Source organism: Artemia sp. Qi Xiang Cuo, chromosome 4 (genome assembly GCF_049724085.1).
Source record: "Artemia sp. Qi Xiang Cuo chromosome 4, ASM4972408v1, whole genome shotgun sequence".
NCBI lineage: Eukaryota > Metazoa > Arthropoda > Branchiopoda > Anostraca > Artemiidae > Artemia > Artemia sp. Qi Xiang Cuo.
The window spans coordinates 23,478,829-23,495,829 of record NC_142797.1 but is presented as its reverse complement, the minus strand read 5'-3'; the positions used below and the strand labels follow the sequence as shown (position 1 = coordinate 23,495,829).

The 17,001-nt window shown below is 37.4% G+C and overlaps 1 protein-coding gene across 1 annotated transcript in view; it reads left to right on the top strand.

Annotated features, from left to right (window-relative positions):
• Positions 1-17,001, top strand: part of LOC148952907 (uncharacterized) — a 121,248-nt gene that overhangs the window by 85,473 nt on the left and 18,774 nt on the right. The window contains exons 8-10 of the mRNA XM_089087820.1: positions 479-1,096; positions 1,463-1,851; positions 15,989-16,162. Coding sequence (XP_088943946.1) covers positions 479-1,096; positions 1,463-1,851; positions 15,989-16,162 — 1,181 coding nt within the window. The remainder of the gene's footprint in view (positions 1-478; positions 1,097-1,462; positions 1,852-15,988; positions 16,163-17,001) is intronic.

Below are 17,001 nucleotides of genomic sequence, written 5' to 3'. Positions count from 1 at the left end.
CCCCAAATGCATCCGATAAAGATTTTGAGATAGCCATTTTGTTCAAAATAGTTCAAAGGTCAGATAACAAAAATTCCAGATACCTACTGAGTTACCTTCTCAGCAGGGGCCTCCCCAGGCCACTCAGCGCGTCCCCAGGTGGCGGATAGGGGAACTTCCTACAGATATGTAGGATACCTCCATGGAGAGAGGAGGCGCGGGCCAAGGGGGGACCCAGTTTCTGGGGGTCTTGAAATATAACTGGAACACCCTCACCAGAGGGACATAAATAAAGGTGGAGGAGGAGGATGACCCCTCTGATGTGCATGGGGCTGGGCCCACCGGTGCGTGGACACGTCCCGCTAGTCACAATCCACTTCCCCAGCAATGGGTAAATTGTTGGTGATGTAGGATGCCATAAGGGCGCATTATCGGTAGGAGATATAGTCGGCCCCTGCTAGGGATAGTGAGGAGTGGCTTGCCGATGTCCTGACACCAGCCAAGAAACCCCTTTTTTCACTTTTATGATGATAATGAGCAAACAAATGAATGTGAGAACCATTGCTACCGCGTCCGGGGAAACCGACGAAGACCATGCGTTTAGATCTACCGCGTTCGGGGCAGCAGACGGTACGACGACCGCTAATCGCGTGAATACCTCAACTTTGACAACTCCATCCCTGGAGGCCATTATATCACCTAAATTGTCTTTATCAATTGGTACCCTTAATATCAGAACGCTTGCAAAACAAGGAAAAAAGGAACTCCTCCTGAGAGAGATAAACCGTTACAATTGGGACGTAGTCGGCCTATCCGAAACCCACCTCCCAGTCACCGGTGAAGAAAAACTTGATGAAGCTACTCTTGTACCATCAGGACGTGCTGATGGGAAACACCAGAAGGGAGTAGGCTTCTTACTCTCCAGTAAAGTTAGGAGATCACTAATCGCAGCACCACCCATCTCAGAACGTTTGATCATGATCCGCCTGAAAGGCTCACCGGCAAATCATACAATCATCCAAGTATATGCACCCGACTCAAGCAGAGATGATGAAGAATCCGAAAACTTTTATCTCCAACATCAGTGTCTAGTGGTCTCCGTACCAAAAAAGATATAGTATTTGTCATCGGGGACTTCAACGCCATTGTCGGTGCTGACCTATCTGGCAACAAGGACGTGATGGGCAAATTTGGCCATGGCCAGCTGAGCAAGAGAGGTGAGCGCCTAATGGAATTTTTCCAAGATAGTGATCTTATTATCACTAACACATCCTTCAAACACAGAGCCCGACGCAAAACAACCTGGACATCCCCAGATGGAAGGACTCTGAATCTAATAGATTATATACTCTTTTATAAACGCTGGAAATCTTACACCATAAATACAGTCACTTTGGCTGGCGGCAACTTCGATAGTGACCACTCGCTTGTTATGACTTCTTTTAAACTACGTCTAAAAGTGGCCGCTAAACTCTCCAAAAAGCCTCCAGATTCAGAGTAGACCTCTTAAAAGACAAAATTACTCGACAAAATACACAGCTACTCTTTCCGAAAAAATTTCTAAACTCCTCTCTACATCCCCGCTAACTCTATCAAAAGATGACATCAATAATCTTGTGAAGAGTAGTTCGCAGGTTATATGCGATGTCGCCCAATCGACCCTGGGAGTCCAAAAGGCGGACCATAAACTTTGTATCACGGATGAGATAATCTCACTATGTGAGGAAAAACCCAATCACACGAACAAACTAGATAGAGAAAGTCGGGATATGTACAAACGATTGAAACGTGTGGTAGAGAAAGCCACTCGCCGTGCTCACCGCTCCTATGTAAGGGAACAATGTGAGCAATGCGAAATGGCATTCAAGAAAGGTGACTCTCACTTCATGTACAGGCGAGTGAGGGAACTAGCCAAAAAAAGGGACTGAAAGCCTGTACCCTCCTTGATGAAGATGGTAACCAGATCCAAACTACAGACGGGATCCAAACCAGATGGAAAGAAGACTTTGAGAGCAAATTAAACTCAACGATCCTCCCAGCCCAATCGGTGCTTAACAGATTCCCCGTAATTACCGCAGACCCAAGCCCACTCCCACTTCGATCTGAGATAGACTTGGATATCAAGGGTTTAAGGACAAACAAATCTGCAGGCCCAGATGGAATCCAATAGGAATTACTAAAAGCAAATTGCGATCCACTTGTTGACCTATACCTAAAAATTACTACTGCTGCTTGGGAAGAAGGTCACTTTCCCTCCTCATGGTGTGAAGCCACGATAGTTCCAATCCATAAGAAAGGCTCGAAAGCAGTCTGTGATAAATACAGACCTATAAGCCTTACGAGCCACGCCGCTAAAATACTCACTAGAGTAATGCTAGAGCGTATAAGAGCTATATCTTCAACTGTGATTCCAGAATATCAGGCCGGTTTCCACCCAAACAAGTCAACGATTGATCAGATATTTACGGTCCGTCAAATTGTGGAAAAATATCTTGAACTCGACGTAGTATTTTCCACCTTTTCGTTGACTTTAAGCAGGCTTTCGACCTCAAACGGAGAGAAGGTCTATGGCAAATTCTTCTCCATTTTGGTATACCACAGAACTTAGTATCATTGATCAGAGATATGTACTCAAAATCCAGAAGCCGCGTCATGACGGGAGAAGTCCTTTCCGATAGCTTTGAAACATCGACTGGTGTGCTGCAGGGTTGTTTGCTTTCACCGGAACTGTTTAACCTGTTTCTTACCGCTGTCTTCTCACTCCTTAAAAACTCATCAAGTGTCCACATTGAGGGAATATCGATTGATAAATTAGCTTATGCAGACGACATAGACCAAGTAGATGAGAATCTTGGGGAACTTTAGTCCCAGGCCGACAACATCCAATCAACCACCAGTTCCTTTGGAATGACCATCAATTCCTCAAAGACGAAAGCCATGCTCTGCTCGTGAAAGTCGGAAAACCAAGAAACCTTAAGCATCCAGCTCGGTGGTGACAACATACAATGGGTCGAAGATTTCACCTATCTTGGTAGCCTTATAACGTCCGATAACAACCACTCGAAAGATATTAAGAGGTGCCTGGCGCTTGCAAACTCTAGCTTTAAAGCCTTGATGACGATCTGGAGGAACAAGAATTTGTCGACACTGCTGAAAACAAGACTCTTTAACACACTGATTATCCCCATTTCCATGTACTCCTGTGAATCACGGACCCTCAAAACAGATGACCAACGTCACCTAGCCGCATTTGAAACAAAGTCACTCCGCTGTATTGCTGGCATTACGTACCTGGACAGGATCTCTAATATTAGGTTGTTTGAAAGCCTCAAGATCAAACACACCATACTTGATCAAATAAAACTGCAGCAACTTATGTGGCTAGGCCACATCCAGCTTATGGAAAATTCTCGTCTGCCGAAAATAGTCTTCGATGGTCGCGTGCATGGTTCTCGCCCCAGAGGTTGGCCCCCAGAGATGGAAACACAACTCTCCAACACTGAACCTGCCGCAACTTCTACGACTGGCTGAAGATAGATGCTCATACAGACGCCACATCAATAACATAGTGAATGAAGAGGCCCCAAAACGACCTTCGAGGACGGATGGGACTTAAGTCAAGTAAGTCAAGTCAACTTTTAAAATAGTTCAAAGGTCAGATAACAAAAACTCCGGTGTCGACCTGCCGCCCAGGACCGGGCGGCAGGCGTTGTAAGTTCTGTCCTAAGGCCGTATATGGTTGTTATGAAAAGGATGCTTGTATAAACTTCAGAGGGCTCATTTGATGTGAAATTAAAGGTTCTAGTTCACTTTCTCAGAGTCAGAAGAAATATGAGGATAACTAGTCCCTCCCCCTCCACGTCTTTTTCTTCCCAAAACCCATCTGGTAAAATTTTTGAGGTGACTATTTTGTTAAAAATATTTCAAACATCAGATATTAAAACTCCATGGTCGACAACCCCCAGGGCCTGGGGACAGGCGTGTAAAATTATGCCCTGTGGGTATATATGGTTCTTATAGAAGGGCTGCTCGTATAAACTTTAGAGAGGCCTCATTGGATTAAAAATGGAAAGTTCTAGTTCACTTTTAAAGAGTCAAAAGATATCGGATGACAATTAGCCCCCCCCCCGTGCCCTTTTTTCCCCACACCCATATGATGCAAATTTTAAGATAGCCATTTTTTTAAAAATAAATCGAACATCAGATAATAAAAACTCCGAGTCTTACACAAACCCATTTTTTTCCTTTTATATTATTACTTTGATACTAGTTATTATACTTTGATGAATATTTGATTTTGAAAAAAAACTTTGATTTTGAAATATGAATTTCTAAAAACTTGAAACTTTTTGCAATCAAAAACGATCAAAAATTAATTAAAAAAAAATCCGAAAAAGAAGTTTTTCAAAGAAAAGTAAAGCCCATTTTAAAATTAATATCAGCAGATACAAATACCTGTTAAAATCCAAACACAACACGACCAGAAATTATTATTAAAGAATAAATGAAACCCAAAACGAACAGAAATTAATTAGCCCATCATAGCAAAAAAAAATACAACAAGTAATAATATAAATGAATAAATAGATCCTTAAGGGAGCAATGCTGCGATTGAATATGAAAATCATACTTAAAACGAAAAAAAAAATTGCTATTGAAGTATAAATGAAACTAAAAACGAGCAGAAATTAAGTAAACAATCATTGCAAACAAACATACTATAGATACTAATGTAAATGAATAAATGAATCTTAAAACGAATGAAACTTAAATTAAATATTCAAATCAAACTTGAAACAAACAAAAATCACTACAAACAAGAGTTTTGGTATCGCCTCCTTCTCTCACTGTAAATGTCTAAAACCTACTGCGTTATTGGCACTTTACTAAAAACTATATAAGTCTCGAATAGTCTTGGAAAGTATAAACAAAACCAAATTGAATATTTGATATATAATGATATTAATTGTTGAAAAATCCATCAATTCAAGATTTTATTTCACTGCAATTATTTTCATTTTCAATGCTGCAAGAACTGGAAAAGAAAATATTTGTAAATTCGTTTCTATTGAAGCGCCAATGACGAAGTAGGCCTTAGGTTTTTGCAGTTAAGCCAGGGGGCAGTATCCATACTCTTGTTTGCAGTGAAACTATATTTGTCTTGAACAGTTTTAGAAGGAACTAATAAATTAAATTTAATATTTTATGTATAATGATATTAATTGCTGAAAGCTCATCAGTTCAAAATTTTACCGTAATTTTGATGCTATTTTCAATATTAAGTACATAAGAAAATATTTGTAATAAAATTCGTTTTCAGTAAAGTTCCAATGACGCAGTAGGTTTTAGACTATTACAGTGAGAGAAGGAGGTGATACCCAAACTCTTGTTTGTAGTGATTTTTGTTTGTTTCAAGTTTGATTTGCATATTCAATTTAAGTTTCACTCTTTTTAAGATTCATTTATATTAGTATTTATTGTATATTTGTTTGCATTGATAGTTTATTTAATTTCTGTTCGGTTTGGGTTTGATTTATACATCAATAGCAAAATATATTTTTTTCGTTTTAAGCATGATTTGCATATTCAATTTAAGCATTACTAGCTTTAAGATTTATTTATTCATTTATATTATTACATGTTGTATGTTTTTTTGCTATGATTGTTTGCTTAATTTCTGTTCGTTTTGGGCTTCATTTATTCTTTAATAGTAATTTCTGGTCGTTTTGACTTTGAATTTTAACAGGTATTTGTATCTGCTGATCTTAAGTCTAAAATGGGCTTCACTTTTATTTGAAAAACTTCTTTTTCGGAAAGTATTTTTTTAATTAATTCTCAAGAAAAACCATCCTTTGCTGAGTATAGTAAAACTTTTCAAGTATTGAATTTTTGCTATGTTTTCTATCCTAAAAAGAATTTTAAAATTTATATATATATATATATATATATATATATATATATATATATATATATATATATATATATATATATATATATAAAAATATGTATATATATGTATATATTTTTTGTTAGTCCAGCAGCTGCTGAAAGTTACGTGTTAATAGCAGTAGTAATAGTATGCACATAGTATATATCGATTTATTTGAACATCCTCCTCAACATTCCCTGGATGTTTCACCATAGTGCTTTTAGCTTCAGTGGTGGTAGCAGTAGTAGAAGTAGTAATCGTGGCAATAGTATTAGTAGCAGTTGTAGTAGTAGCAGTATTAGTTGTAGCACCAGTTTTAGTAGTAGTAGTAACATGCACATAGTGCCTTTTGGTTATTTCAACATATCCCTCAAGATGCCATGAAAGTTTCAACTTAATACTTTAAGCCTTTCTTAGGATATTGCTTATTTGTCTCTTTGACAACCTCCATGTGTATAGTGTGTTAATTGAAACTTCCCCTAAATATTCCCTGGAAGTTTCACCTTAATACCATTAGCCTCACTCGTACCAATAACTATAGTAGCAGTAGTACACAAAAAGTTATTCTTTGTTAGTTGAATATGCGCCTCAACACACCCTGAAAGTTTAAAGTCAATGCTTTAAGCTGTTCCTGAGATATTACTTGTATACTCTTTTTACAATCTACATGGTCTTAGTGTCTTAACTGCTTTCTCAACCCACGATGAAAGTTACAACTTGATGCCCTAAACTGCTCCTGGGATATTGCTGATACGTCATTTTTACCATGTGCATGCATATTTAGTTCAGCATCCTCTCAATACTCCCTGAAATTTTTACACTACCACCTTTAGCTTTAGTAGTAGTAGCAAGCAAATATTGCCTTTGCCTTGGTTCAACATCCTCCACAACAAGCCCTGTAAATTTCAACTTCATAACCAAGCTGGTCCTAAGATATTGCTGACGCACCCTTTTGGACAACCTGCATCCAAAACAGTTATTATTTGGTTGACATTCCCCCTCCGTATTTCCTTAAATTTTCATTTTCACATCCTAAGCCTTAGGGGTATTAGTCACAAAAGGAATAGCAGAAGTATTAGTAGTTGTAGCATTACTAGTAGTAGCGTTAGCAATATTAGTAATAGAAGTAGCAGTTGCACCAGTAGTATTGCCAACCCCTTGACAACCTGTATGCACATAGTGTGTTTTAATTTGTGTAACTCCTCCCTTAATATTTCCTGAAATTTTCATCTTAATACCCTTAGCCTTAGTAGTGTTCCCAATAGTAGTAGTTGTTGTTGTAGTAGTATTAGCAGTGTAGTTGTTGTAGTAGTAGTGTTTAACCTTTGTGGTTTTTGTAGAAAGTTTCTGCCCCTTTTTGGATCCTCCTTGTCTTATTTGTATTTCCGAATCCAGTGATCTTGTAGCCTGTGCCCTTTTCAAACTGAAGTTTTTGTTTATTAAACATTGGTGTTAACATTGCTGTGTCTCTTACCTAAAAAGAAAACTGGGTTGCAGAAAAATGCCAGAGGAGATAGAATATTTCAGAAACTTTTAGGATTGTCAATTAATTTGATTCCTAAAAGATTATTTCATCTTGTTCTACGTACTTTCTTTGAAATAATATAGAAAATTTCTTCGGGTGGGACGGGGGTTCACTGTTCCTCTAGTAAGCCATCCACTAACTAATATAACTTTTATCAAAGCCTTAAAAAACTGACAGTTTAACTTGATAAAATTTTATAAGGAATTTAATAGTGTACTAATTTTGGAATAGATGACTTTAAAACATTCCCAAAAATGCTGCCGTCTTCAAAAAATAGTGATATACCCTACTTTCCCTGATTGAAATAGTCCGGTATCTTTAGGGGGTTTATCAACGGATTAACGTAGTCAAAAGATGCTCTATCCTAGTCTGAAATTCAATGTGTTTTTGACCAAAATGGGTTGAATGAATGAATAGTACTTTATTATCAAGCATACTTTCACAACACAAAAAAATCCCGAATTTGTTGCTTTCAATCAGCTAGCCTACATTGTATACAAAAAAACATTGTATACTATATAAGTACATAAATTCAATATTAAAACGTAGCCTACAGCGATGAACAAGCACACAAACATAAGTACATAAGTAAAATGTAAATAAAATAAGTAAAAGTAAGTAATATTAATAAAATGAATAAAAATGGGGGCCATAAGTACTAAAAGGATAATTTTGTATAAAACAAGACAACACTAGATAAACAGACGCTTTTTTTTCAGGAACACATATGTTGAACAGCCCTACTTCTTTTCTTCTTTATATTAGCGGCTATTCCGTAACTAATTTAAATTCAAATTTTGTATGCAATAAAAAATTATAATCACAAAGCTAACATTTCACCCAGAGCTTCCTGGCAATGGCCCTAAATTATGTCAATTAACCTTTGTTTAGAGGTAGGTTTTAGCAGAAAACGCAGTTGTTTTTTATTTGGTTTTCACAAGGTTATACTCTCAAAACAACACACAAACGTACATGAGCGTAATTGACTGACTTACCCCCGGCCATTCAGCGTGTCCCCAGCTGGCGATATAGGAAAGCTCTACAGATATGTAGGGTACCTCCAAAGGAGGCACGGACCAAGGGAGAACCTTTTCCCTGGGGGTCCATAATAGAATCTGGGGCACCCTCGCCCCGGGTCATAAATAGAAGCGGAGGAGAAAGAAGGCCCCTCAGATGTACGTTCAAAAGAGCCCACCGATTTATCCACAAGTCTCATGAGTTGCATACCTTCTCCCAGTAACGGGTTAAATTGCCTGGTGATGCAGAACACTATCGCGGAGGATTCTCTATAGGAGGACAACTGTGGCAAGGCGTAAGATCCAGGTCTATGGACAACGGCCTCTGCAAAGGGCTGCCTCGACCTTTTCGGGGCACCTGCAAGACTGAGGACCTTGCGGTCAACTCTATTCCCACTTGAGGAGTGGCGCCCCTCGAGGAAATTATAGCCTAGTAAACGAAACAGCAATCGCACGGGATTCTGACTAATGGACAATTCTTCTGGGCTTGGTATGTTTTGATGGGCGTCTTTGGGCTGAAAACCTCTTCCTAGCTAACTTATATACAATGGATTGCCTTCCCGTAGTAGCAATTATTTATAGGCATGAATATATAATGAGTCGGAGGTAAAAGGCTTGAGACTGTCTGTGCAGGATTTCAACTCTAGTTGATAGAAGAGCATCGCCAGTAAGGCTGATGATGAATAAGGAAGCTGCTAAGTCTTGTTTGGGCTGGGAAGGTATTAATAATAGAATACTAGTTGCTCATTTTATGACTAGAAAGTTCAGGGTATAAGTTATAGTAGTTATATTCCACTGTAGAACCGACTGACGGAAATACTAGTGACTTAGATGAATTTTGCTTACAGTTACAGGAGCAAATAGACAAGGTCCCAGATAGAAATATGATTATATTACTGGGAGATTTTAACGCCCAGGTTGGTAGAAATAGGGATAGATGGTATCCCAGCCTAGGTAAATTTGGTGTAGGAAAAGAAAACAGTAATGGATACAGACTTTTGCAATTTAGTAGGTATAACAATCTAGTTATAACCAAAACAGTGTTTGGTCACAAAATGGCTCATAAGTTAACATGGTATTCACGTGACGGTAGGACAGCAAACCTTATTGATTATATTATAGTAAACTGAAGACTGGCAGGATCAATACAAGATACTAGGGTATATAGGAGTGCTGTTATTGATGTTAAAAGTAAAGATCACCATCTAGTAGTGTCAAGGGTTAATTTAAAGCTGAAATATCGGAAGGGTAACTACCTCCCGGGAAGTTATGATGTTGGTAGACTTCAGGATGAGAATTTGATAGAAACTTTCCAGGAACAGTTGAATACTAAACTTCAGAGTTTAAAATTTGATAATGTGGAAGATGGTGGGAATAATTTTAGAAAAATAATTTGTGAAGTTGCGGAAGGTGTATTAGGGAAGAAAGCTAGAACTGCAGCTAATAATATTAGTGAAAAAGCTTTATGTTTAATAGAAAGGAGAAAGGACTTGTACAAGAATTATCTTAGTGATAGATCGTATGAAAACAAAAGAAATGTAAAGAAAGTGGAGAAAGCATTGAAATATGAACTAAGGAGGTGTGAAGTGGAGGCCATGGATAGAATTGCCGAGGACCTGGAAGATACAGTTAGAAGTCATAATAGTAAAATATTGTACTGACATGATAAGAAATTGAGAGGGAGCAGTCAATCCGGACTTGTCCCAGTTAAAGATAGGAATGGGGCCGCAATTAGTGATAAAAAAAAGTAAAGAGAGATGGGCGGAACATTTTGAGAATTTGCTTAACCGAGATAGAGTTGCAGGAGAAAATATAGAGGAAAATGTAAAAGTTTGTGATACCTTGGATGTGAAGGAAGATTTGTTTTGTGAGGAGGAATTAGCAACAGTACTAAAATGATTAAAGAATAATAAGGCTCCTGGTGCTGATAGGGTGGTAAATGAGTTTCTTAAATATGGTGGCTCTGAGGTTAGAAATGAGTTATTGAAGATTTTGAATATGATTTTTAAAAAAGGGGAAGTACTTAACGATTTTAGGAAAACCTTAATTAAGCCACTTTATAAGAAAGGTGATAAAAGTGAGTGTGGTAATTATCGAGGCATTAGTCTGGTCTCTGTAGGTAGCAAATTACTTATTGATATGATACTTTTTAGACTGGGGGATGCTGTAGACAAAGTTTTAAGGAAGAGCAGTGTGGTTTTAGAAAAGGCAGAGGATTTGTCGACCAAATTTTCACTCTTAGGTTAATAATTGAGAAGTGCCTGAGTTTTCTAACACCTTTGGTCCTCAGTTTTATAGATTATGAGCAAGCGTTCGACTCTGTTGATAGAAGAGCTTTAGTAAAGGTTTTATCCTTGTACGGTATACCAGACAATTACATTAAAGTGATTAGTGCTATGTACGTGAATAGCACTGCTGTGGTTAATGTAGGAAATGAGGTTAGCAGCTGGTTTTGTATTAACTCAGGAGTTAAGCAGGGCTGTGTTCTACCCCTCTGTATATGGATTATTTTGATGGACTTTGTCTTAAGGAGCACAGGAAAGGCAATGGGAGACCACGGAATCAAATGGGAAGGAAAAAGTCTCCTGGACTTAGATTATGCTGATGATTTAAGCATCCTAGATGAAAGTGTGAGCAAAATGAATGAGGTTTTAGAGGTTTTACGAGTTCAGGGTGCTAGAATTGGTTTGAAAAATAATGTTTGGAAGACTAAGTCACTAAGGCTAGGAATAAGTGAAGATGAAAAGGTGACGGTTGGTGATGAAAATATTGATCTGGTAGGCAGCTTCACTTACCTTGGTAGTATTATTAGTAAAGATGGTGGGAGCAGTGAAGATATTAATAGTAGAATAGCCAAGGCTCAGGGTGTTTTTTCACAGTTAAAAAAAGTTTGGAAGAATAGGAAGATAAGTCTGCAAACCAAGATTAGAATATCAGAAGCTACAGTGATGACAGTGGTCAAATATGGCTCTGAAGCATGGACGCTCCGAAAAGATTTGCTAGATGTTTTCCAGAGAAATTGCTTAAGGATTGTTCTGGGTACCCGGCTGACTGACCGTATTTCAAACAATAGGCTATACGAAAAATGTTGTTCAATACCGTTCTCTAGGGCTACAATGAAAGAAAGGTTGAGGTGGTTAGGGCACATGGTGCGGATGAAGGATGTCAGATTACTAAAGATTGATCTTTTCGGCCAACCATCTAGGGCTAAACAGAAAGCAGGTCATCTCTGGCTGGGGTGGGGGAAGACATAAAGAAAGATTTAAAGGAAATGGGACCTTTTTGGGTGGGTGTAAAAAGGGGGGCTCTAAATAGATTGGGATTGAGGAGGAGCGTGCGTAGCTGTGTTGGCCTTAGGCGGCTTGGTGCTGCGGTGAGTTGTTAGTAGTAGTAGTAGTAGTATTAAATAAAAATGAAACACAAAAAATAACACATTAACAATAGACATGAGACATTCACATGATACATTACAATTTTCATTTATATATGATTTTAGCGAACGCTGGCACAAAGCTCTTTCTGTAATGCTCAGTTCTTGCATTAATAGGATTTAAAACAGGGATTTTTGTGTTTTCGATCTGGGTAAACGGGTTTTTGGAGGTTAATAAGGGGCTGGGAGTGTACATTGAAAGCGTGGGTTCCTACGCAGATTATTTCAGAAACTGGTACAAAGAGTAAAACGTCTTGCTGCCGAGGTAGGGAGGCGGAATTCCTTGAGAAGGCACTTTGCCATGACCGTAAATAATTCTCAGGGCACTTATGGATAATATCTAGCCTATCGGACTGATCCACCGTAAGACCAAAATGTCACACCGGGTAAGCATACTCAATCTGTGGGTAAATTAAAGATGTATAAAGGCGAAGGCAGTGTGCTTTTAGGCATGAAAATTAGCAAAGAGCTTAAGGAGAGACAGAGATGCACAAGCCTGTTTAGCAATAGATCAAATATGAGCCTCCCATTTCAAATCGCTATTAAGTGTAACCCCTAAGAGTTTAGTTTTTGTTATAGTTATTTCATTAGGTATTTGGGGTTATAAATGATGGCTTTGATTTAAGAAAACTAAAGGTCATAATATGAGATTTATGGGAATGCACTTTCATTTTTGACTGGACTGCTTAACTTGCAATGTCTTCGAGAATTTCCATTACGCTGTTCTTAATATTTCTTCTGCACTTTTCGAGCAATAACTTGTCATCCACAAACTTCCATCGATCGGCTAATTCATTAGGAAGATTGTTAGTAATTACCAAAATAGTAAAGGACCTAAAAGCGTAACCTGCAAGAAATATGGAGTGAATCCGAATAAACATTTTTATGCTTAACAACTTGATTCCTATTTGACAGAAAAGATGCAATAATACTGACTAGAAAATGGGGTACACTAAATTCATTCAGCACTTTTTCGACTAAAACATTATGACTAACCAGATCAAAAGCCTTTAGGAGGTCAATTAAAAGGAGATTGAGCCAGGCATCTGGCTCGTCAAGTAATTTACAAGCAGTATTGAGGAGACTGACCAGGTAATGTGTCGTTGATAAGCCTTTCATGTTTCCGAATTGTTGTTCAAGGATCGTCTTTTTAAGCCAATCAGCTTCAAAGCTCTCTGTCTCATACAGTTTAGAGAATATTGGTGTTAAGGTAGTTGGTCAGACTTCATAAATATCCAAACTAACACCTTTCTTATGTATGGGTGTAATGTATCCTTTTTTCCAGCACTTCGGGAATGAATAACTTCTAGTTGTTGCATTAAAAATACTTTAAAGGTTTTGATAACTTATCAGGAAATCCTTTTACTAAATTAATTGGAACTATCAAGGGGGCATATTGAAGTCCTCTTTAGTTTACGTATTTTCGCCACAACAGCAACAGGCTGTACTAGAGGATACCCTGGTCTGGTGCTGGGGGGGGGGGGGCAGAAAATATTACATGAGAGAGCAGGGAGGGTTTGTACAATAGTGGAAAGTTGTTTATTTAGTAAATGTAGTTTCAGGGGGAACATCAAGATTAAAGTCAAGATTTTTGGCTGTTTTATCACTGATTTTCTTGACTGTATTATACCACTGCTTTGGTCGTGTTTAAAGAGTTCACTTATTTTATTACGGTAATACTGGCCTGAAGCGTTCCGAATCTGCTTTTTTTTATAGATTTCCTTAGTAGGCTAGCCTCTTCAGTTTTTCCTTAGCGAAATAATCTGAATTTTTGTCGGATTAAACTTTTTATTGCATCATTTAGATACGGCTAATTATTGGAACATCTTTTCTTTTTGACCTCTGGAAAATGGAGTAAATGGAAATGCTGGAGCAATCTGGAAATGCTGGAAAATGGAGTTCTTTTGAGCAGACCCTCTGATCGAACTTTCAATTTATTCACAGTTAGCTTTAGCACACCAACTCGAGGGTGACTCTGGGAACTCTTCAAGCGTCATTTTAGTATATGGACAAGATGAAATTTCTTCCACAATAGATTCTTTCTAAGTAAAGAGCGATATGACTTCCAGGTATTGTTCTGTATTTTTACGATACCCTTTCGTATAGAAGGGGCTATCGTAGAAACTTCGAGGAATATCTTTTGATCCTAGGTCTCAAAAGGCTAAAGGTATTAAATTTATATTTTCATGGGATGTTAAGCCAAATCAAAACCGACTTTGTGCAAAAAGGGTTTATCAGTAATATCTGAGGAACGACTTAGGGTATTAAGTTGAAATTTTTGCTGCTACTTTCCGGGAAAAGTTATGGGGATGTAAAACTAATTCAGAAGGCACTATGAGTATGAATTTGGTCAAAAGTGCATCCGCAATATCTCGGAAGTGGCTGAGGGTATTACGTTGAAACTCCATACTACTAGTGCTACTACTTTTTCTGCTACTTCTTCGACTATTGATCTAAATCAGAAGTGTGAGTGCGTTATTGTTGTCAATACAACACAGATGTAAATATTGCAGGAACAGAACAGAGAATTAAGTTGAAACTTGCATGTAGATTCTATTGAGATTTAAACTATATCAAAAGGCAATGTGTGCTTGCAGATTGTCAAAATGGTGTAACAGTATTATCTCAGGAGTGGCTGAGATAATATGTTGACACTTTCAGGGCTGCTACTACTACCAATACTACTACTACTGCTAATATGCAACTAAATCAAGAAATGCTGTGCATCCGGGTCGTCAAAATGACTTAGATGCGATACTGCAAAAACAGACCAGGGCACTAAGTTGAATCTTTAAAGTAAAGGTGATGGGAACGTAAAATTAAGTCAAAACACACTGTGTGTATCAAAATTATCGAAAGTGCGCCTGTGCAATATCCCTGGAACAACTAAGGGTATTACGTTAAAACTGTCAGGACACGTTTTGGGCGTGTTTAACTAAACTAGAAAACACTGTGTGCATCGAAAGCTGTTAAAAGGGCATATCTGTGATATCTCAGGGACGGTTAAGGGTAGTAAGTTGGAATTAAATGGGCGTGATAATGGAGATATTGAACTAAATCAAAAGAAACTAAGTGTATCCAGATTGTCAAAAGGGCGCACTTGGAATGACTGGTATGAAGTTGAAATTTTCGGGGATTGCTGAGGTGGATGTCGGACTAAATCAAACACTGTGTGCTTTCAGTTTGTTGAAAGTTCATATCAGCAATATCTCAGGAACGGCTGATGGTACTAAGTTGAAACTTTCAGTGCCACTACTGCTACTACCAAAAGTTATTTACTTGTGACTGTGACTTGTAGCTGTTTCTTTTTTTAATAATTTATTTTTTAAATGATAAAAAAACATTGTCTACATTAACTCTAAAACTACCATTTATGTCTTGTTTTGTTTTCATTATCTATAGCTGGTTTTTATACAAAATAAATTGTAAAAAAAAATTATGCTTGGGCCAATTTATTGTTACAGTTGGTGGCAAAATCAATACTACGCAAGAATGCAGTGCCAATTGTATACGCTGTTCAGAATTTTCTTGAATTGAACACTTTTCAATTTTCAATCACAAAATTCTTGATTGACCTATCAGAGTCAAGTGTTAATGAATTTTTTTTTTTTTTTTTTTTTTTTTTTTTTTTTTTTTTTTTACTTTAAAAGATGGATGCTTGAAACAGTAGTTTTCTGTCTTTAACATGAATCTGATATAAGAATAGAAAATGTAGTTTTAGTAGAGAATATTTCGGAACAAATTTGCAGTGGTACAAACTTTTCCAGCTGATTTCCTGTCATTTTAATTTTTCATTTCCGAATTAAAAGGGTGACGTCAAAGTTCAGAAAAACCCCAAAGTTCAAAGTTCAGAAAAAGCTATTAAACTTTGGCTTTTCTTATTGACGGACATGACAAGGATGTGTGTCAAACAAAAGAGAAGAACTAAATTTTGAAAAAAGCAACGATTCCGATCTTGGATTCAATTCGTTACGAAGGGACGTGTTTACTAGAAATAGTAAGGAAAGATAAGAATAACACTATAAAGATACTCTACAAAGTCTGTTTACAGACTGTGTTTTAAACAAGGCAACGTAACTTTTACTAAGAATTATCTCTTTCTTTTCCAGATTTCAAAGTTGATTCTCTATTAGAAAAGAGTGAAAAGAAAGTAAAAAAGGAGCATCTATCAATAGTTGAATCAACACCAGATGCCCAAGGAAAACCAAATCTTAGAAAAAGGAAGGAAAAGACCATTTATGTTGAATCTTTCAATTCTGATATAGATGATATCAGTGATGAAGGTATGTCATTTAATTAAAAATATCTCTGTTTTCATAGGGGTTCACAGAAAGGTGAATGCCGTTTAAATAAGAATGTCTTGGTTAACAAAGAGGTGAGATTCCCCTCCCCCTCCTTGAGACTGTTTCCAAGGAACATAATTTTGTTAGCAGTTGCCCAAAAAATAACTTTTATGCCGTGGAGGTCTGATTCTTTTGACCGTATCCCTCTTTCTCTGAAACTGGGGGGGGGGCTGTTGGCAATCAAGTGTTTTTTATGAGTGTTGCGGTCGAACTTGTTTTTCTTGTACTCAACATGGCCGAAAGATCCACCCGCAGTTCTATTATGCTTCAAGACACTATATTTTTTCCAGTTTAGTTTGTACGGAAAGAGATGCCTTGTTTGATCGAAAATTGCATGCTTTATTGTTCGTTTTAAGTTATTGGTTATTGGAGTTTAAAGCTATTGGAGGGTACTCCTCCCTTCCCAATTTCTTTTCAGATTCCTGTCACGTTCAATTTCAAAGACAATCGATCCAAATTTTAAAATAACAATTTTGTTCACAATTATTGAAATGTCAAATAACTATTAGTCAAGGGATGACACATTCCTCTCAGGCCCTGGGGCAAGGGTTTAAATTGCACAAGTTGCTCATTATTTTTCAAATAGGTTGTATTACTAAGAAGGGGCCATGATTGATCCTAGGTATCCGAAAAGGGTAAATGAATTAAGATTAATGTTTCAAGGAACGTTTAAGGAAATATTAAGCAAAATCAGAAGAAACTATGTGCATCCAGATAGTCGAAAGAGCGCATCTGGAAAATATCAGGAATGGCTAAAGGTATAAAATTGAAAACTTCAG